The following is a 23,868-nucleotide window of genomic DNA, read 5'->3' as shown; positions in this document are numbered from 1 at the left end:
GAATGGCTAGATAAATTGTGGCACATCCAGACAATGGGGTATTACTAGCACTAAAAAGCCATGAGCCATCACCCGTGAAAAGACACCCAGAAACCTTAAATGCATATGACTAAAAGAAAGAAGCCAGTCGAAAAAGCCTGCATACCCTAAGATTCCAACTACTCCGCATCTTGGAAAGGACAACAGTGGGCAGACAGCAAAGAAGTCAGCAATCACCAAGAGTCAGTGGGGAAGGAGGGATGAGTATGAGGAGCACCGAGGATTGTTAGGGCCGTGAAACCAATCTGCAGGATACTGTAATTGTGGATATATGTCATTATGCATTTGCAAACCCAAAGGATGTACAACACTGAGAGTGAATTTTAGTGTAAACTATGAACTCTGGGTGGTAATGATGTGTCGGTGTAGGTTCATCAACTGTAACAACTGTACCTTCTGGTGGGGAATGCTGATAATGAGGGAGGCTCCGTGTGGGGTAGGGAGGGGCGGGGAGGATAGGGGCTGGGAGGATTAAGGTGGGTAGGCAGGAGGGAAATGGAAAATCTCTGGACCTCCCTCTCAGGTTTGCTGGGAACCTAAAACTGCTCTAAAAAATAAAATCGATTTCAGAAGAGAACAAAAGAAAACAAAAATGTTACTCCTTCATCAAGTAACTAGGAATGTTTGGTTGAATGTTCTCAAAAGTACCTTCCTTGTCTCGTTATCTGTAATAAACAAGACAGTGAATATTCTGGCTAAGGAAGTAGCCAGTTTTTAGAAATTACCCTTAATCCTCCCTACATTCCTTGTCCTTCTAAGATTATCCACATCCAGAATTAATCATATTTTGGCCTTTGATTCTGCCAAGCCACACCATGAAACTCCTGACCCCCAAATTCCTCCAGTATTGTACAATACTGGCAACGGGGTGAAAAAGCATAGCGTGGAGGAACTGGGCCCCCTTGTCATATAGGTGATTTTTCTGGCTTTCTGAGTTATTCTGATGTGATCTTTATTCCTTTTACTTGCCTCTGAGATAACACGCATTTATTCAACCATTTTCATGACTCTGAGAATCTGATAAAAATTACGGCTCCTTTACCCATTTCTGTATAGAATTTGAAGTTTCTGTGGGCTCTCTGAAAGTCATTCATAAATTCCCTCGGCTCCCTGCATGTAAACAGTGCTTAATATCACTCATAACCCCATACCATACCCTCTTTATCCTACCACAAAAAATGTTTTGTCATTTCTAGGGAGCCAAAAAGAGAAAACAGTTTATCCCCGTGAGCCAATCTTTTTTTTCTTTTTTTTGTCATTTTCACCAAATGTTTATGGAACAGCCACGGCATGTGGCGCATTAAGGCAAAAGTGTGGCTTGCATCAGACCTAGAGTGTCATTCTCTAAGAAACGCGCTCCTTGGCCAACCTTATGCACACTAGTGATTTCAACTACAGGATGACCCCAAGACTCTCGGAACCAGATTTCTTCTCGAGCTTCAGACTCTAATGTCCACTAGGCACCCCCATTTGGGCATCCCACAGATACCCCCACACTCCACAAGTCCGGAACACACTATTGTGCCTCCAAATTTTGGTCCTCTTGCTGTATTTCCTCTGACGGGAGAATGACACCCCCATTCAACCAGTCTTCTACATCAGAAATGTCAGAAATTATTCTGACATCCAATTCATCATCAAAATTCTGCCAACGTGAAGCTCTAAGTGGCTCTTGCATCCACTCCCCTCTACAACCTCTGTTCTGGTTGCTGCTGATTATGTAACATTGGTGCGATGTAAGTTTTTCTTGAACTCTGATTCTCCCCTCTAAAGGCAGAGGATCCAAACTTCTTTGTTCTCTGGCGAGAGATCTGGAAGATACAGCCAAGGATGAGCTTATGCTGGAGGACAAGGCTGGAAATACAGCCCATTAGGGAGGACAATGGCCACAGAAATGTTATTTTTGTGACAAAGCAATTTGGGTCCCCGCTGGTCAGCAAAGCTTTTGAAAGAAGGATTTTTATTCAGCCTTCATTAAATCCTTTAACTTTTAACTTAGCCAAGGAAACACCTTAATGATAGAAGGGTTTGTCCCTTAGAATTTGTCCTCAAGGAATTATCTCAGAATGTTGCTTTATCCAAGTGCTAGATAAAATAAAGGCTGTGAAAGAAGCATTAATTACAGCTCCTTCCCATTAACAAACTAAACCAGATTATTCCAGAATTGTTCATTCTCACTTCAAAATACTTTTTAAATGGTAGAGGGCAATATCACTTAATAGTAAAGTGGGGAACTCTATTAGATGCTATGAATTGTCAGGAAACCAAAACTCTTCATTTCCAGTGTTGACTAGAAATAGACACTGCCAAAAGATGGATTTGCCTACTCGATACTGAGCAGACTTATTCACCAACTGTATTTGGGCACACATGGTTTGGTCGTAATAACAACCAGGAATAATTTGTATCTAGCACTCACTATATACCAACCGATATATTACCATTTTATACAAAATATGTCATCATCATGGAAGCCTATGATACACTTATTAAAACACCTCCATGTTATAGTTGAAGACCAAGGTTTAGAGAGTAATTTATCAGAGACAGCACACTCTTGGCCCTGAGCCAACAACACCCAACAAAGGGTTTCTTTGAGCATAGCTCCGTATTGTGGAGGAACGACAAGAAGAGGAGGCATAAAAATTGTAAGTTTGATATAGTCCACGTCCTAGCAAAGGTTGGGGGAAGCAAGGAGAAAAAAATGGCAGTATACAAGAACTAATTTAGTGCTAGGTTACACAGTAGACCTCAATATTCTATGACTAAGGTCAATGTGTAAGTAATTAAAGAAGATTGGGTCAGATGAGGTAACATGTTGAACACAACTTTTAAATTTTTTTCATTTAATCTCCTATTATAAATAGATAAAATAGTCTAACACACCACCTGAGAAGATAAACTTCTGTGTGTTAGTAACAAAAAAGAGAATGTAATGACCACAGCAATTAACGGCATGAGTTACTGGCCCCAATCTATAACCTACAGAGAGTAACACCAGCTCTACAAAGTGTACTCTGACAATACATAATCCTACCAGGTTTGGAATAAGAAAGAAAGGGGTCATCACCTTTCTCCACTACCACGTGGTAGAGCAATCACACACATAGATGCACAAAGACAGTTCCCATTTTGATTCTAAAAAAGAAAAAGGAAAGTAAAATATAATTCCACTAATTTGAAAAGAATGTCTTGGGCTTCTCCAGAAGAAGTTTATTGGTTCATTACAGAAACGAGTTCTTCCGCCTCCCATGAAGGAAGCATCATTTACTCACACTAATAGCCCATAAAATCCATTCTGTTGAAGTATATTTCACTGCCTTACTCAAGCCTTTGCTTTGAGTAGCCAGGCAGTCAATATTTTCAATCCCCAACTCCACCTAGGATTAAAAGCATTCAGAGAGTCACAGCTCTGTGGTTCCACGTAAGAATCCAAACTGAGCCACTCCACACACACTCGGGTTATCTCAGGTTATTCAGTCGATATAGGAACAAACCCAGGTGTATAAAATGTTCCGCTCTAGCTTACTAGGGTTTTATGTCCATACCCACTTAAATGACAACAAGTAAAAGCTGAAGGCCAAGCAATAGCTAAATTAAATCCCTACATCATCTCTCCTAACACTCAAATTAACTATGCCAAATAAACCAACACATTAAATATCAAATCCCCTCTACTGAACATTAGCTCTGTGGTAGAAACTATTCCCCCAAAATCCATTCTCCTCTTCTTCTCCCCCTACTCCCCATGATAATTTAAGCTGAATACATCCCACCAAACCAAAGGCCACCTTCCCTGATTTCACCTGCCGAGGGGGGTGGAGCCATGGATTTGGAGCAAGAGGATGGGAACAAAAGTGACATCAACCATGCCCGGGTCATTGTCAACCAATTAAGAAAGCCACTCGCCCCGGCATTCTTTCTGTTCCTCTTCAAAACTGGAACACAGATACTCATGATGCCTTGGGAATGCTGAGCCAAAAAGATGGAAGGAACCATATCTAGAAATGATTTACAGAAAAGTGCCCCATGTGCAATGTGGACCGCTCACCCGCTGGATGTTTTAGGAAGAGTTGTTTATATTCTTTCATTTGCTGTATTTTTGTCATCTCTTGTTAAAGCAGCTTAGTTACCCCCTAATAACTCTGTGAACTCTACTGGTTAGTGCCATTTACTCCAACTCAAATCCTCTGCAACAACACTGTGCAACGGGACTTTCTCCGTGATGGTGATGTTCCGTATCTTCACTACCCAATATGGTAGCCACATATGGAGACTGAGCCCTTGCCATATGGCTATTGTGCCTGGGGAACTGAATTTTTTAATTTGATTAAATTGTAGTTCATTTAACTTTTAAAAGCTGCATGGAGCTAGTCTCTAGTTACTACTCAATTGGACAATGCAGTGTCTGGAACAACTAAACTTACGAACGCACAGTTAGAAAGAACCATTATCCTCACAGGAAGACCTAATTTTGAAAGCTTAGAGTTTTTGCTAGAATGTCACAGAATAAGAGAACGCCTCAAACCACAGTTTTCTCAAAGTAGAAACAGACTCTGGGCTGAGATTAAGGAGGAAGTGTTAAGGGTTGTACCTTCCTATTAAAGCTGATGCTAGCTTACATTTCAATATGAAAGGACACCTGGGGTTCCTTTACACCATCATCTGGGCATTTGTCTTCCATACAGCTAAACTCAGCAGATTATCTTTGTTGAAGAGCAAAGTACAAAGCCTAACTAGTAATTTATTGCTTTTATTCCATTATTCAGAGACCTGGGACGGTAAAACTTAATTTAGGGATATTTAGAATACCTTCTCATCGATTTGGGCACTCGCTTTGTAAAGCTCCGCTTTGGAGAGGCTGGGTTTGCATGTGGATCGTAAAACACAAAACCCTAGGAAAATACTTGTCTTATAAAGGAGACAAAATGCCATCTGAAATATCCATCTGAAACATGTAACTGAGGCTCTAGATACAGTTATGAGAAACAAATAAAGCAAACCAGGCTGACTGCCCAGAGACAACAGTCAAATAGAAACTTTGCAGAGACACAGAGACAGAAGGAAGAGAGAGGGCTAGGAGAGCAGGGTGAGGGGAGGGATAGCAGGGGCATGAGGGCAAGGGAGAGGGAGCTGTGAGTGAGAGAAGGCAGGTCATCTAGAGCAGGACAAATAATAAAACAGTAATGAAGGAACAAATCAAACAGAAAGTCTGGCCCAAAGTCTTAAATATATTCACAAAAGTCCTCAGGCACTCCTGTGGGGATTTACACAGACACCTAGAAAATGTGCACGGTTTTTGCCCCAAATGACCTGATCGGTAATTTTAACAAATGGACACCCCAGCCTCCATTGTTGGATGAAATTTTACCAGCAAGGAAAACAGCAAGTTCTAATTATGATTAAAAGCTGCAGATGAATTTGAATCTTTGCTCAGCATAAAGACATTTATCATTATTTAAAGATCTAACCCACCCAAACAGGAAGCAACAGCACACAGAGGGCAATGTCACCCCTCAGCCCACAAGCACGGGCCAAGAGAGAAGGCTCATTCTTTGAGGGAAATCCGGGCATTTCTGTAGCCTCCTTTCTGCAATAAGATAGGAGCATCACACTTAGTTTCTTGCAGGACTTGGAGCCACAAAACTTGTGTTTTGTTGCAACAGTTCTGTTGTCGCAAACTGTGTCGCAACAGTTCTGAGTCAAACAATATCATCCAAAGAAGAGTAGGCTCTGCATGGTCAGAATAAACAGCTAAAAATTTTCTTTCTCAAAGTCCAAGTGTCTACATTACCTAGATATAAAGTGTAGAATAATGGACTGAGGGTTGGATTAGGAGACGCAGCTTCTAATTCCAACTCTGCCTTAAGTCAACTAAAGAAGAATAATAGCACCCCTATCTCCCTGATGATAAGCTCCGCCCCCTTACTGTCCATTTCACCTTCATCTGAGAATCAATATCACCTTCCAGCCCCTGCAGCAGATCACACCGTAATTTTGTGAAACTTGCCAGTAATGCATTTTGAGATCAAGGAACCAGTGACGTCACTGCATCTCAGAGTTGTCGAGATGTGGATCATCATAGAGGAACAAGCAGAATTTGCTGTGCCAGGCACTATGCCCTCATATCTACTAAATGAACCCATTCCCTGACAACTCTTGGGAGGGAAAAACTGCCACTGACTCCATTTTCCAGGTGCACAAACTGAGGCACAGAGAGGTTAGATAACTTGCACAAGATCACACAACTGATAATTGTAGAACCAGTTTGAAACCCACAAAGTTCAACATCTAAGACTACTGTGTTATTAGTCACCATGCTGGTTGTTGTACCTCATACAGAACTTTGCCTGAGTCCATTGGTCCCCAAAGGACAGCACTGGACATCACTAGAGTTCCATCCAACTTTAAAACATAGGGGTCTTTAACATAAGGGAGAGCAGATTATATCCCCTTGTAGAACGGACACCCTACTATTAAAGAAACAAATGATACTTTAAATTGTATTTCTTAAATTCCTTACAGAAGAATACTGGATTTCTCTCCATTTATGGGGAAAACAAACTGCCAGGACAAAACTGGGGTATTTTCGTTCTTGCTTAAATAACAGTAATTTTAGATAAAGCAGATAGTACCCATTAGGAAACCTGATCCCTGCTTCTGTACCACCTTCTACCTAATTCAGCTACCTTTTTCAATTTATGTGCTGTGGGACACTGGGGGACAAACTAAAATCATAGCAAATAAATGTGCCAGAATCTGGTGCAGAGCCTATGGTTTGATCCTGTAACCACTGAAATAGGAACAATAAGTTTCCATACATACACACACACGTGCACACAATTTGCATATGTGGATAGTATTTTACATTGAATCGAGGACTCCAGAAACAGTGGGATTTTCCCCACCAATTTTAGAACATTAAAAAGTCCATATTTGTATGAAATAGCATGAAAACCTACAAATCAGCATATCATTCTCTTTGAATACCAGGTCTGTTGCTCAACACTGCAAACCCGTTCTTTCTCCACTTTTTAGTAATGTCTAGAATTGCCATCATAATAAGAGAGCTCAGACTCTTTTGAGATCCCTGATGCAACGAGAACTCAAAAATGAAAACTTCTCCCAAAAATAACCCACGTTTTAACTTTCCTGCATCAAGTACGCTCTGAAGGGATTGTCCAAAAGAGGGAGAAATAGAGCATAACTTAAAGTCACTCCTGTGACAATTTCTTTCAGCTAGAGACAGGAATTTCCTGTTTTAAAAATGAATTCCAAAAACAACTCCCCCCCCCCCAGTTTTCTACATTTCTGGCAGAATTTGCTCAAAGCCAAGCCACTCGTTTTTGGGGCCAAATCAGGAGAATTTAGAAAGTGTGAAGTTTCATTTGAGGTAGATGCTGACTTGGCTACCTTAAAAACAAGGCTCTGGCGAGGTCACCTGTCTTGCAAGCAGCAGGGTCCAGATGCTAACTCAGGCTCTTTGGCTCCAAAGCTGTCTGATCAGCACCGTGCCCCACCCACTCCCACTCCCTCCCTTATGGTTCTGGCTTGCTCCCTAGACTCTAGTGTTAGTCCACAGAGGACAAGCGAATGTTTTATTCATCACTGTATATCATGGGCAAGCCAAGATGGGTTTTGACACACAGGAGGAAATTACAACTGGCCGAATGAATTACAAAACAAATGAAATACTTTGATCAGTCCCTGAGAAATTCTCTCAGACCCTGGATGATGATGACGACCAAGGAGAAATGAAAGGCCAGATTAACCGTCCTGGCCTGAAAAGCCAACTCAGTGCTAACACAGGTCAATCAGAACGTGAAGGTATGTGAACTCATGTGGCCTGAAACCACCCTAACCATAAGGCAGGGTCCTTCTAGAGCCTTCCATCTCCCTCTTCCCCTCAGCCTATTAGTCACCAGGTCCCGTTCATTCTATCATCTTTTTATCACTGGAACCCACATCATCCTCTTCAGTCATTTTACCCCTGCCATAATTCAGATTTTTACCTGCTCTCGTTTAGTTGTTCTTCCCATCTCCCACCACGCGTTACAGTTAGTGTCTTGATGGGCCTCCATGAAGATCACCACTTTCTCCCACCCAGGTCTAAAGCAAATTAAATTAATAATAAGTTTTTTTAAAAGGAGTGGCAGACAGAAAAACGGCACCTTTATTTCTGGGAACTCTAGTTCAGAGGTTGTGGTTTTCGGTCTACAGCCAGGCGGTTAATAACGTTGAACCGAAGTGCTGGCAAGCATGAGACCAAAGCCGGTCTACTCGTGGAATTCCACTCAAAGAGCTTCCCCCAGAAGCTGCCCCCCCCCCCCCGAGGGCAGCTCCTTCTCAAGAGGAAAACAGGATGGAGCTCAGAAGCGGACTTCACTTCTCCCAAATTTACCAGTCGGGTAAATTCTCCAAGCCAGGAGTTATATTAATGACACTCTCTTCACAAGGAAACAACACAAGTAGTGGAGAAGAGTAATCCATAGGTTTTTTCAGTGATTTCTATAAATCTGTCCAAGGCTGCCATTGCTAAACATTTACCACTGGCTTCCTCCTGCTAGCCACCTTCATCAGGCTTTCACGGCCATATAAACCTGTCTACCTGTCCAGGTGTGAGGCTCAACTCAGATCACGTGCTCCTCACCTGTAGCTCATCCACTGGCTCCTGCCTCTTTGTCTGACTTTCTGTTGTTCTACATACCTCCCTCTTAGCCACACCTAGCATGCCCTTCCTCATCTTTCTAGACTCCATTCAAGGTCCCCTCAGATGAGAAGTGGATAATTCCTGCTGAGGGTCACCACGGACTGATTTGTGTCTTCCATCCCATGCTTTAGCTTGGCCATGCCTGGCTCCTCCAGCACTTTCTTATATGCAATTCCCTAGACTGGAGACTCCTTAAGTGACGATCAAGTTCTTATACTTTTTAATCTCCCATTAGCTAGTATAGGTCCAGCGATACCTACAAATACTTCTTGAATTTGAGAGATGAGAGCAGCTAAATGCAAAGTAGGACATAAAAAAATCCATACAAATAAAATGTCATGATGGTTCAGAGGGAAGAAAGAGTAAATCCAGTTGGGAACACCTGACCTGTTTCCTTGCAGCAAGGGGTTAAATTTTATAACCAAAGATGTGTCAGAGAAAATTTCATTGACGGGCAGTCATTAGGGAAGAATGGTCCCAGAAGAAAAGGACCAGCATGACAAAAGACACAAATCTTGGAAAATAAAGTCTGAGGTATGAATTACACATAGAAGAGAAAGCCTGAGAGAAAGTACAGCATACATAAGGCCTTGAACACCAAATAAAACAAATTTTGACTTAATTTACGGACAATAGGAGTCAAAGAATAATTTCAGGTAGAGTGGCTGGTGAACTATGCCAAGGAAAGTATATAAAATCTGATTCCTTGTAGTAGCAATAATAATAAACTAATAATTTGCTTTTCAATTACTTCCAAATTTCTCAGGATCAGAGTGACTCTGAGCTCATAATAGCTTGATAATCTCCACGGAACATTATTTGAGCATAATAAAATGACTAATAAACTATTTAGGGTGATCATGAGACTACATATTAATCTGTAGTCATTTTTCATTTTGCTTATGACTGTTGCAACCCACGGCTGCATGCTTCATCTGTCTAATGAACGTGTACTTGCCACTGGTCTATCATGTAATAAGCCTTGCCAATTTCCCAATTCTCCTAATAGCCAGTTAACACAAAATGCTGATTTCAGGCAAAAACAACCGTGACCATCTGTTTCTACCACACTATTTCTTCTTCTCCTTCACTACTCTACTACCAACCGCGGTGAGCTTCAGCGATCACTCCTCAAAGAATAGTGGACGATCAGCAAAATAAGGCCACAAAGGAATTATTGAGATGTCTGATTTCAGGGCCAGAGCTGAACACGTGGATCAGATAGATGAATGGTCTCTAGACCCATCTGCAGCCAATTCGGAGTTACAACAGCAGAATGACTCAGAACAATTTCCAAAACGGCTCTTCAAAAACAGCACCAACACCACCAGCGAGGGGTATAAGCTTGTTTGTTCTCTTTTGCCAACTGGCTATGTGCTATTGGTCAAGTCACTTTAGGGTATGGGGTTTGCTTTCCTAATCTATACAGTGAAAGGATGAGACTGGTCCCCAGGCAGAAAACTGGTACAGGTCTCTTACCTCTCAGCTGAAGGCTCCCCTATAAGGACCGCCAGGATTCCCAGGAAGATGATGCTCCCGGCAGTGCCATCCTGCCCTTGACCACTGCCAGAATAGAATCCCATTCCAACTGCTCCATTTTTCTTATGCTGAGTCCCCTGGCAAACAGTCTCTGTGATGAGTTTAGGGGCAGTTTCTCGGGAATTACCCTCAGGATCACACTTGGGAAAGGCAAAGGAGAAGGCAGATTGGATGGACAGATGTTTGGTCTGTGATGCAGCTACACCAGTCTCGATCAAGTCCAGGGACCTCGGACCCCGGAGGGCCTTCCTGAGTTGTCCCAGATGGCATCCCTGCCTCGGTTTGTCATGCAATGAGGGCTGCTCCTGTGGCTTAGGTGAGAATAATTTCTAGAGAGGCAGTGGGCTATGAGTGATCTGTGCCAAGGACCTGAAGCTGAAGGTCTGAGAGGGTCCTCCTTGAAGGGGCCACAGGACAGGAAGGTCAAGCAGAAAGGACATCCACCTCAAATTGTCTTAAAGTCAGAAGAACAGGCTGTGAAGCACGATGAGGAGGAAAGAAAGGGATTGAAAAGAAACAGCTTGGACTAAGAAAATCAATGTCAGGGTCCTAAAACCTTGCTATCTGCATGACTTTGGCAAAGCAGTTTCATGTCTTCGTGTCGCCATCTCTTTGTAAGGATCACGACGGTCACTGCCACCGCTACAGTAGCCACGACCGTATTCCATACTTCATTCTTGGTCAACATCCAAAGCCCTTTGGTGACCTTACAAACATCACTAAGGAAAAAAGAACCCACCCAAACCAAAAATCTCCAGTAGCATCTGAAATTCATCTTCCGTAACTGTGCAGAGATGATCGGTAGCAGCGGCAAACTGAAATCTACACACCACAGTGGACACACAGCAATCCCAAGATGAAATGAGATTTGCAGGCAACAGCCTGGGGATTCCAGCATTAGACTGAATACAATTACTCAGTTAGTTCTATCTTTATTAGCCACGCTCCCCCTTGTGAGGCAATTTTCCTTATTGCAAGTAAAGCAACCCCAACCCAAGCATTTAAAAATGATCCTTTTCCTGTTTTTATTAGCCTGTATCAAAGAAATGACTATTTGAAGCACAACTGAGGGGAGGGAATTGGCTTTTTATTGCTTAGTTCATGTTGTTACGGCTTTAGATGTGGAGAAAGACTCCCCAAGGAGACACTGTATATCAAAACAAGCTCACAGGATAATCAACAGGAGAGGTCTAGAGAAAATTATTAAAATATAATTAAATAAGCAGAGTGGATATAAAATAAAATGTGGAGAGTAAGATGTTCAGGACAGAAATGTCATGTTTTGAAAGTCACTTTCATACTAGGCTACACAATGTACACTGTCCAAATGGGGCAACACAAATCCTTCCAACCAATGGAGTAGCTACTGATCTTAAAAATAAAAAATTAAATTAAAAAAAAAAGACAAAAATGAGCATATGCATGTTGCCTATGAAGGTTATGTGTTGGACTGTTTGCTTCCTCTTTGGCTTGATTCTTCTGGTGACGTTTTGTTGGAAGCCGTTCCTCTAACACACCGTAATAGTAAAGAAACAAATGACATTTTAATTTTAATTATGTTTCTTAAATTCCTTAAAGGATATATATTTCTTTCCACTTAGAGAAAAAAAAAACAGGTGTGAAGAGGAATAGATTTGGCTAAATTTATAGAAAATAATTATTTAAATATGGTTTCAAGTACATGTACATACCCATACATCACACACACCTCAGTAATTTTTTTTCTCAAATTGATTATTATTTTACTTCTGATTTTACTTCGTGGGGGAAGCCAGAAGCAGAAGATCTAGAAACTATTCCAATCACAACAGACACACATAATGAACTTTACATTTTGTATAATAAAGGAGAAAAAGAGACATAAAATAGAGACACATCTATTCAGCATGAAGTAGATCAATATAAGATTTTTAAAAGAGTCACAGCCCTATGAGCACTTAATCCAGAGAACACAAAACCAAAGGAATGGTTTATTAGTTGAAAGATCAAATTTTAAAAATGCTTTCTAGGTTAATAATATGCTTCAGTTGTCATGTAAAATCAATTTCCAAGTCAGGTTAAGCATATATTACCAAACAATACACTCTTCACTAAATACTGAAATATACTGAAAGAAAATATACTCTTCAGTTCTGTTCAACTCAATACTAATCATTGTAAAATAGTTAGGATGACGATACTGTAAGGCAGTGAGCTTGAAAAGTCTTTAACAATTATCTTCAGCAACACTAAAAAATACCCATCTCATCACTCCTTAAATACACAAGTTAAACTATTTTCATCCATAAGAAGATGGAACTCCATTGTCAAAAATAAAGGGCCAAGTTAGACTATCCTCAGAAGAAAGCATGTGTCTGGAAAAACTTTTTTTTTTTTAGAGTTAAAATGTCCAAGTCTAAGAAATACTTGCTGAAAATATGATAGAGTTTTCATAAGCTTTTCTTAGATCCCTCAAAGACCATGGCTAAAGATTCATGCTTGTTTCATTATTTAACAAGAAAACATATTGAGAACCTACTGTATGAGCAGGTTACAGTCATATCAGGGTAAGCCCATGCAAGGTGAACAACGAAAACATACAAAAGAACAGGAACTAGGAAAAAACTGCGATTCAACTAGAAGACAGTGATCAGAAAGTAAAGCAATTAAAAACTAAATGAACAAGGTGAATTTCTATCACAATGACAGAACCTCCTTGAGTCACTATTCACTCATCCTAAAAGACCTGCCCCAGGCCCTCAGCACTTCCAAAGGCCTCTGGGAAATGTGGTTATTCCACAGCAAAGGACGAAGAAGATGGAAGGGAATCAGGAAACCCCAGTTTAAGAGGTGATTCTCTGATCTCTCAGGCAGTGATATAACTTTCTCTAAAGCATCCCCTGCAGAGGTTTTCGGAGGAAGTAAATGCCCCTCAAAGCCCCAGCTAAGTTTTATCAACTAGCAAGTGCTCTCTAATCAATAATGTCATCTCATCCCGAACATGTAACCAATAGCTCACTCTGTGCATTCTCATTATGATCGTCTTATCACCAGGAGGCTGTACCCTCAGGCACCATGGCTGGAGATGACCACTAGGGAGCTAGGCTTCTCTGCTGCAAAAGAGATTAAAGGATGGATGCTTACAGATCCCCGTTTTCATCCTGGGGTGCAAGAAATTTAAAATAGTATCAAGAATGTCTGTGATAACCCTCCAGCATGATTCTATTGCTTCCTGTAGCACTTAAGAGAGAATGACTGTATCATCGAAAGTCTACTAAATTTAGAATCAAGACGACCTCACCTGATCTTCACTGTAAAATCAAGGCAACTCACTCTGCCAAGGCCTCAGTTTCCTCACCTCTAAACTGGGGATAATGACAGACACCTCTCCCATAGTCCCTGTGATGATAAATAAGATTAATGTCTGAAATGCTTCATAGTTTCCAAAGCAATTTCATAGATATACTTATGGAGAAGTCTCCCAGAAACTGGCAAAAGAGAAGGGCAAATTCTCCAATACTTATTGGAATAATTCCCTGTATTAACAGCAGTTTCAAATCCATGGTTTTGAAACCAGAGGAAATATAAGATACAATGAATAAACTATTGAGGAGGAAAGAAAATGTGGGTACCTTTCTTAGTCTGCATTAGCTTTTGTGTGTGAGCTGGTGTGAGGCTATCCCAGGTGGGGGCTATCCCAGGACAAAGACTAAAGAAAAGGACACATGGCTCTGGAGAACAGCATTTTGGCTCTACTTTACGCTCCGCAGACTCTAAACAGTATGCTAATTAGTTCACATGCTGAAGTCATTAGAGATCCTAGTTAGCCCCCTAGTTAGCCGGCCAGGTTGTCAGCAGATTGCCACCTCATGAACTGGTAATCTGGCCGCAGGGGAGCCAGGTAAAATGGGTTGAGAGTTTCCTTCAAAAACATCTTTCATTGTCCATCTTCTAGTCTGTAAAACTGTCACTGTCTGTTTTTAGGAGATGCTTCCTGGCCACTGCAATTCTTTAAGGAACACAAAGAAACAAAGACTGGAAAAATTTTGGCTGCACCTGCGATGTCCAGGGAGGGAGGAGGAGGTCATAGGAATGCTGGAAGGGCACGGACTCCAGTGCCACCAAGAGACTGCAGGCATCACCGGGCCACTCACTAGCTGTGAGCCCTGGGCTTCCCTGTTCGCAGCTGTAAAATGGGCTCATCATCGCCCACCTGTCTGGCTGTCATGAACTATAAGAAGGAGTATGTGTAAAGTGCTCAGAGAGGGAAGGTGCACCTAGTGAGTGCTCAACTATTATTAATTATTAGATGACCAAAAATACAATAAAACTTAGCAGGATTCATATCTATGAATAATCATTATTGTTCCACAAACCAAAACATTTTTAAGAAAACAGAGTTGAGTGGACCACTGGCCCTGTTCTTTACATTATGAGGCAATCAATACCCTAAATTCCATTCTCTCTGAATTTTGTTCTTTTCCCCTCTCCTTGTACTTGGGTTCCTTTCTCTCCTTCATGTTCAGTCTCCTACCTGCTCCTCCTTCCTGGGCTCTGAGCTACTTCTGACAGTTGGAACGTGTCAGACCTGCCCTTCGTCTTGGACTTAACTTAGATGCTAACACGATTTGACCCAAGTACTCAACTGGGCCAGCAGGTTCCACGGCACATAGAAGTAGCCTTTTCCTGACTTCTCCACCTTGCCAAGAAATGGGTTACTTGTAGCCAGAAGGTCAATCCACAAGGACAAGAAAAATTCCTAAAATTTTTCTCTAGAAATTTTGATTCACTTTCCATGGGTACATCTGCTTGAAAAATGCTGCAAAGGAATTTACCGCAGAAAGGGTAGCAAACAAAAAATGTTTTAATAACATTTCTACACATTGCTCAAGGCTTCTAACGTTACAATTATGAGTTCATGCAGTGTTAACAACTGTTTTTCATTTTGTTACTGGTTTCAAATTTAAATAGGAATTGATAGAATGAGCACATCTAATGCACAGCCTAATAGAGATTTACGGCTCCAGAAACAGTCTACAGTTCTTCAACCATGGAATGGGGAGAATGTTGACCATGTGTTTATATTACATTACCGAGGAAAATGCAGAGATGGTTAACGATTATTTATGTCAGAAGTTTTACAGTTGCCTGTCTTTGGGCTACGAGCTAGCACATTTTAAGAGCTTCTATCCAAAGGTTTCCATTCTCCTCTCGGTTGCGGTGAGCACACCGGGGAGGGACCCAGGCTGGTCAGACACTCCTGCCCTTTCTCCGAATCATGCCGAGGTCCTCACTCACAGAACACACAGGAATCACTTTCCATGAGATAAACCACATGGGAAACAGAACCTGAGGATTTTCGGGAACGCCTAGGGAAAGTCTCTTAACAAAACATTTAGCTTCTCCCAAGGGTCTAAGCTTCTGCTCATCAACACACCTGTTTGTTGCTGTTGTTTTCGAAACATCCTTTAGATATTTTGGGAAGCCCAGATGCTGTTCAGAGCTGTCATTATTTAGAGAGTAACTCTATGCTTGGTCACACTTCCCCTCACCACTTACATCCACACTGGAGAACTAGGGTCTTCTGTGAATCAGGACTTCTCCTCACCCTGTTCTAGAAGGATCTGTCTCCCTGCCTCGCTTCTCAGATACTGAACTTCCTTAGGGCAAATCTATTCTATCTGGAGATTTAACGCAAAGAGTAGGTGGGAGAAGAATTCTGAATTTCTTTAACTAGAACCAAAACAACAATCAAACAAACAAAAACAGCTACATTCTAGAAAAGTTCAGCTGATATAGACTCCAATACTGGACAGAATACCTGCTGTTCACTCTCACTCGCAGTAAACATGGTGTGGAACAAAAGTGTATCAGAGCTTCCTAGGCAAATGGCTCTCTTTGTGTGGTTCTAGTCAATTTGCAGATTCTGATCAAATACCGCTAACCAATAATACCAGTTAAAAGTCTTATACTCGAGGTTAAAACGTTTATTCAAGGCATTCAGCATCAACACAATTAAGGGGCTCGCTTCAAGTTCAGCAGATCTGCATGTTTAGGAGTAATAATAAAAGTGACAATAGATGCTATAGTCAGTGGCCTTCGCGACACTGGAAATAAGGACAAGCATTTATCGAACCCAATTTTTGGTGCTGGAGTTTATGTTCACAGAAGGCAGGAAAATAAACAAAATCAATAGATTTTCCTCTTTTTTTTTTTTTAAAGATTTATTTATCTGAGAGAGAGCAAGAGCAGGAGGAACAAAAGGGAGAGGCAGAGAGAGAGAACCTCAAGCAGACTCAATGCTGAGCATGAAGCTCAAGACTAGGCTGGGTCCCAGGACCCCGAGATCATGACCTGAGCTGAAATCAAGAATCAGACCCTTAACCGACTGAGCCTCCCAGACGTCCCGGATTTTTCCAGTTAATACCTACATAAATCAAATATTAGTACATACGTACAACAGACAGATACCAAGGGAGAAAAAGAGAATTAATTCCCCCAGGCAAGGTGGGGGAATATCTTTTAACACTGAAAATGACAGAGCGTATTGGTGGGGGGGGGGGGGGTGGGGGGAGTGCAAAGTAGTAAAATGAGTTAGGTGTGGAACCAAACAATAACACTTCATCAAAGATAACTTCACATGACAGAATTTTTTTATTAACAATGTATTATTAGCCCCAGGGGTACAGGTCTGTAAATCGCCAGGTTTACACACGCCACAGCACTCACCATAGCACATACCCTCCCCAACGTCCATAACCCAACCACCCACTCCCCCCACCCCCAGCAACCCTCAGTTTGTTTTGTGAGATTAAGAGTCTCTTATGGTTTGTCTCCCTCCCAATCCCATCTTGTGACAGAATATTTGCTAGGGAACTTGGTGTAGGGTCCTAAAATATACCCCTTACTCAATGCAGAAATCTCTAGCATATCATCATTTACTGTGATCACATCCTTCCCATATCTGAGGACTCACAGGCTCACTGGAAAGCCTATCCCAGATGTGGTCACTCTAACCATGAGGGTCTTCCTCAGATGCAGCCAAATCAACCGTCTAGTAACTTACACACATTGGTCTCCACTTAGCACTTTGCAATTAATTTTCACCACGACAGAGCTTCAAAAACTATTTTTAATAGATTAAGTCTCTCGACTTCATTTATCCTCTTCTTCATTATTCAGAGAACATAATCATTCTAGATTTTATTCAAGATTTATGTCACATATTCTAATACATACCTAACACCACCTTAAAATGCATGATATCTAGAATGTCCCACCAGTTAAACAGCCAAGAGAACTTTATCTAGGCAGCTTCTAGATAAAGTCTAAGGGCTAAATTATTATTAACTACTCAAAATCAACCCAAAATTCATTTTAGTGTGACTTGATCCCAAGGGAAAAGAAAAGTTCCCTCTCTTTGCTTTCCCACTTTAAACATGCAAAAGATACCCCAAATCTCTAAGAATATCTTCTTATTGTCAGAAGAAAGATGGTCTCATTAGCTGCATTAATGTTTCGATTTGAACAAATAGTGCAATCAGTATGGTTTACCTTCTGCTTTTCATCAGAATGAAATTATTAACTGGAGGCAAAAAATGAAGACCTACTTCTAACTAAGAATTATGGAGATCTTTGGAGAGATGTCTACGTACCCAGTGAGTCAGGCAATATTCCATGGTCGTAGCAAGAGGAGAAGGTCCTAGGCTTCCTCCACCCAAAAGCAGTCACAAAACATCTGATATAATTAGATAAAAGACATTTACAAAGACTCTAGGCAAAAAAGAAAAAATAAATAAAACAAAAAATGTGCAGTGACCAAAACTGACTCTGTTCCACAGTAGCTATGGTTAGAAGACTAGTGATGTGACACTTCCATCAAATAAGGACTTAGGCTCCCCAATGCAGAGTAGTTCCCTTGGTATAACACGGCAGTTCCAAATAACAGGCAACATGCTACCTCATCCTCAAGGATCAGTCTTCCACTTCCTTTAAGTCCTGCTCTAAATGCCAGCTTTTCAACAGGGCCAATGGCGACATTCTAACTAAAATTGCAACAGCCTATTGTTCCCAGTTCCCAATCATCTGATGACTTTTTTTTTTATTCAGACATCAGTCCCTTAGAATGTATCACATGGTTTATTGAATTACTGTGTGTGTTTATGCACATTTGTTAATTGTACCACTTTCCCTCCATCACAACACACACACACACACACACACACACACACACACACACACACGCAGAAAAGACTGACAAGCAACAGGATCTTAATCTGTCCACTGATGCATCCCAACTGTCCAGAAGAGTTCCTGGCACAGAGTAAGAAATAAGAAGTCAGTGTACATTAGTTGAAGAAGTAAATACTCTGGGCTTAGACATACTTGGCCCTGAGTCCCAATTCCACCTGTCCTAGCTGTAGGACCAGGAGAAAGTCTCATTCTCCCTGCAGCTGTGTTTCCCTACTGGTAAAATGAGGACCGCAGGAGGGCCTGCCTTTAGAACTGTCATGAGGATTGCATGAGTCAGTGTATGTCAATGGCTTAGAATAATGCTTGGACACAGTAAGCTTTTGATAAACATTAGCCACCATTATTATTATTATTCCAAGATATGTTTCCCAAGGTGGTGACGGAGGAGTGATGATTTAGTGTTCTGGCAACTGGCTCTCCTCGTATCCGACAGCACAGATCTGACATGGTGAAAAGGGGCCCCGGGCAGTTAACAGAGCAGCAGAACCACCAAGGGTCAAACCCCATCACTATGGCCTCATCGCTCCAATCCAACAACACCCAGGAATTTGCAAAGGAGTTGTTAACTGTGTATTACTGCCCCTCTCCTGCTGGAGTAGAGTAAACATAACAATGTAACCACTGAAATAAGTGAGGGGGAGGCTCAGACACCTTAAAAGGCAAGGAAAGCAGCCTGCCTCTTCCTACTTGAATGAGATTTTTTTTTAATTTTTTTTTTTTATTTTTTGGCTTAACTGGAGTCAAAGCTAATGGTTATAATGGCTTTGCTGCACTCCAACTCATTCTCCAGGTTTCTACACACAGGCTGAAAGTTATACCTGATGGAAGATAAAGAGAAAAACATAGACCTCCATAAAGGGATTTACCAGAACATACTAATCATTTAGATATTCATTTATATTTCTAGAAATCTAAAGATTGGGAATGGTATGGGAATGGTATGGTAACTTTTTCCTGGGGCAAAATCCAAGTGTGTGTAGGGGCTCAGGCTACAAATTAAACCATTAACCTGAATAGTCACTAAGTATTTGGGAAAACAAAACACTTTGGAAACACCCATTATTTACCCATACCTAGAATTTAAGGGGAAAAAAGCAGGGATTTCAAGACTGGTTCAATTAGGAGAGGAATGGGGAGTAAGTGAGGAGGAGAGAGATGAGGGAAAAGGGGATGACAAATGGGGGAGGGGCTCTTACGGATTTCATGGCAATAACAGTCTTAACTTCCCTATTTATTGTAACAGACCTTCCAAGGCTACTCTCTATTAAGTGGTCCATTAAGGCATTATAAGAGCTAAATAAAATGAATGTCTGTGTGCCCAAGAATGAGCTCTTGATAGATTAACGTCAATAAAGAATTCCTCTCTTCTCTCTAGAGAAGAAAGACTTCAGGGGTTTCTTGATTTCAGGAGAATTGAGCAAGGTCACAGTAGCTAAATCAAAGCTGGACTCAAACTTACAGACATTCAAATTAATGGTCTCTACTCAATACAAGAACGTCCCCAAATTTCTAGGAAGAACCTAAGATTCTGCATTTTTAACAAGCTCCAAGGCGACGCTGATGTTGCTGGTCCTTCGACTACACAGAATAGGAATTCTCTGCCCTTGTTGTACCTGCCATGGGAAGCCTCAGGAAGAATTTTTGTTGTTTTAATGAAAAAGGAGTTTTCGAGGAGCAAGAGAAGGTAAGTTTCCATATGAAATACTCAAGTTTTAAACATTCCAATAGTTCAACACCATTTGTAAAATTAAGGTGGTTTGCATTTACACAGTGGAGTCAACTCTAAAATATACTTAAAGAGCCGAACGTCAAAGTCTACACAAACCCCTAGGTTTTAGAGTTGAGTGGCTGCTAACTGCATTCAGTGGATATGCATCCACTAATAATTTCCCTCTTTTAGTACAACTGAGGTATGGTTGGAAATAAATCTTTGAAATAAATTTTAATTTCAAACCATGCCTAAATTGTACTAAATCTACTAAAACTGTCTTAATTCTCAGTCTTCTTAATAGAGATACTATGTCGAAGGGTTGAATTCACGTTCTTTGAAATATGACATTTTAAGATAGCACTGACACATTGAATTCCAACAGGCTTACCTGCATATATTTGACCATCCAGTAACACTCTGTAAGGAAGCTGACCCTTGAGCAAACCAGGTTTGAACTGTGTAGGTTCACTTACATGCAAGTTTTTTAATAAATACAATATAGAATTGTAAGCGTATTTTCCTTAGGATTTTAATAACATTTTCTTTTCTCTAGCTTACTTTATTGCAAGTACAGCATATGACACATACAAAATACACCTGAATCAACTGTGCTATCAGTCAGGCTTCTGGCCAATAGTTGGGGGGCATCAAAAGTTACACTAAGTTTCAACTGCACAGGAGCAATGAAACACCACACTGTTCAAAGGTCAACTGTACACATGTTATGACCCTACTTAGAAGGCCAATGTAACTAGAGTAGGGGGGAGGGAGAAAAGATTTTTTTTAAAGTTCATGTCACTTCTACTTCTGTATTTTTTCCTTGCTGATCACAGAGGAATCTCGAAGCATTTGAAGAGAGTTGAACACTAAGCACAATGTTTCCCTCCAGCCTAACCTCAGTTACCACCCAAAGCTTCCTATTGGTTCCCTTGAATCAGCTGAGCCCAAGAGGTTTTCCCTATAAAAAGTTCCACAGTGTATCTAAATCTGATCCCAGTAAAATTTCACTTCAGCTGAAGTGAAAATGCAGAGGTAGCATTTACGGATAACAGCTGGAGATCATTAGTTCTCTGTCTCTCTCTTTCTCTCCCAAGGGTTGAAAACTCTGCTGTTCAGACAGGAAGTCGTCATACACCACACACTGTACAATACCAGAACGCTGGGATATAAGAACAAGTTGCAGAGGATTAGGAGGAGTGTTGGAGAGGTTTTATTCAGGAAGGCAGAGCCCGGACTCCATTTACCTCTTGGGGCGTCCCTCCCCCCACCCCGACCGTATTCAAGTATCACAATATATGCATACCTACAATTGACAGGCACACACTTTACTCCCTGCAAGCTTTTTAATATTCAGAGTAAAAGGCTTAGTCTTTCAGTTTTCCACAAATTTTTAAAACATTGAGAAGTTCTGGGGAGTGTCCAAGATTCCGCAATAATCTTTGTTGGCATATTTTCACATGCACTATCTAAAAAGACAACCATTTAACTTTTTTTAAACAATGAAATTGTTTTAAGAAAGAAGAAGAAGAACAACAACAACAACAACAACTCTCCTATGAAACTGCCCAGAATAAGGAGTATATATGGAATTCAAAACATAGTGATCTGGAAAAGAACGATTTAAACAAAAGGTTCTTGAGGATATGGTTTTCTAGGGTCGGTTTCTGCTGTTATCTCACCAAGCTGCTGAGAACGAACACAGACACAAACGCTGGGAGACATCCACGTTCTGTGGCCACACCTCAAAGTTCTGAACAGGACGATAGGAGTTTCCCTAACGCCACACGCTGAATAGCCATTCTGCATTCCTACCAGTCTGCAGGCGCTGGACCCCGTTTGTAACCGCCTGTCCCCTGGGGGCGGGCTTATAAAAGCAGCCCGGTCTCTTCCACTCCCCTCCAGTCAAGTTCACGAAAGACAAACCTTCCTAACTTTTGAACCGCGGAAAGAGCCCTTGCAGGACGCAAACCCGGGGCAGGCTGTTAATCAGCTGGGTTACAAGACTACGGTTTTATGCAAAGAGGAGGAGGAGCGAGGGAGAAGCCAACCCACACATCCATCATCCTTTTAGGAGTAGGTGGAGTTTAAAGTTCCCCCAACTTCCAAGTTCCCACTTGACAGGCAATATTTCTGTGCAATTTCCAGCCCCACGTAACAGATGGTCCTTTGCCCGTCTTGAGCCCCGAGAGAGCCCAGACAAAGCCCTGGGCCACTCCTCGCCTCGCGAGGCCCATAGGTGGTGTTTCACGAAGCTGTCAGCTCAGGGGCACTGAGCAGAGAATGGAAACTTAACTTCTTCTTCCAGAAGTCGTTCCTGCTACAGGAGAATCCAGGGGACTGGAGCACAAAGGCCTGGGAAAGTTTTCGCAGCGTTATTTTTCAAAAACGTCTTCCGCCATCTGCCAAACCATCATCCTAAACCCCAGATGCTTAAGGAAGGAAAGTTGAGGCACATGTGCTCAGAAATACGGCAGAAATGCAACTCAGAGCCGTCCCAAGACAACCTGGCAACTTGCTTAATGAGACCCCCACGGTGGGAAAGCATCCTCGGGGCGCCTCGACACTCAGTGCCACAGGGGAGGGTGACGGCCCGGACACGGAGCCAAACGGGGGTGCGCCACGGTAGCGTGCGAGAACCTTCCTTCCCAGACGAGAGGGCGAGGGGGAGGGGAGGGGGGCGCGATCCGGGAGTCTGAGGACGGGTGGCCCACTCACCCTCACTGCCGTACTGTTTGCCATTGTTCGCGCCCATCCTGCCGCCGTCATGCCCGCCGTCTCCCCGGACACTCCATAGCTGGGGCGCACCGCCTGCGCGCTCCACCAGAGGAAAGCCCGCCCGACGGGACCGTTAGCTGCGCATACCCCACGCTCCGGGGCCGGGCTCCGACCGGGGACGGCCCCTGCACTCCGCTGGGAGGGGGCGCTCGGTCCCCGCCTGGCACCCCCGATGGCTCCGGGTGGGGCCGGGGGCAGCCGCCGCTCTTAGAATCCGCGTTCGGGGCCGGCGGGCGCAGCGCGGCGGAGAGCCCGCGCCCCGGGGCCGCCCAGAGGCTCGCCGCGCCGCCGCCGCCGGGTCCCCATCCGCCCGCCCGGATCCCTTTGCGGTGGGGCTGAGCCGCGCGGGCGGCCGGGGCTCCTCCGCTCGGCCGCCTCCTCTCGGCGCCCCTGCGCGCCCGCGGCTTCCCCGGGGAGGGCGCGGCGGCCACTTGTTGCGGGTGCCCCGAGCGAGCAGAGACTCGCGGCCCGGCGCAGCTCGCCCGCGGGCCGGACTTTTGTTAGCGCCAGGCGCCTCCTCTCGCCGCCCAGCGTCAATCACAGCTGGAGCCCGGGGGAGGAAGGCCGGCCCGGAGATGCGCGGCCTTTTAAAGGGGCAGCGCGCCTTTTCGGGGCTCCGGCTCCCGGCCCCCGCCGAGGCGCAGGCCCTCGCGCCCCCGCAGAACCGCTTTGAGCGAAGGAACGTGCTCCGGGCTCTGCTTGACTATTGTTCTTTTGCAGGCTTGGCCCCCAACTTGTAAGATGAGCTTCCAGGCGTCGTTTGCAGTCCCTTGGGTTTGCTTGCAAACACGGCCTCTTCTGAGTGTGGGGGGCCTTTAAAATAAGCAGGCATCGGAGTCTGATTCTAAGTCAGGTATGTATG

General features: G+C 42.9%; 1 protein-coding gene across 1 annotated transcript in view; it reads right to left on the bottom strand.

Moving 5' to 3' along the window:
* Positions 1-23,247, bottom strand: part of FBXL7 (F-box and leucine rich repeat protein 7) — a 366,015-nt gene extending 342,768 nt beyond the window's left edge. Inside the window, exon 1 of the mRNA XM_032861890.1 lies at positions 22,947-23,247. Coding sequence (XP_032717781.1) covers positions 22,947-22,983 — 37 coding nt within the window. The 5' untranslated portion in view covers positions 22,984-23,247. The remainder of the gene's footprint in view (positions 1-22,946) is intronic.
* Positions 23,248-23,868: the final 621 nt, after the last annotated feature.

The sequence above is a fragment of the Lontra canadensis genome, unplaced genomic scaffold (genome assembly GCF_010015895.1).
Source record: "Lontra canadensis isolate GAN:19392208 unplaced genomic scaffold, GSC_riverotter_1.0 scaffold22, whole genome shotgun sequence".
NCBI classification, from domain to species: domain Eukaryota; kingdom Metazoa; phylum Chordata; class Mammalia; order Carnivora; family Mustelidae; genus Lontra; species Lontra canadensis.
This window is presented reverse-complemented; position numbering and strand designations above follow the sequence as displayed.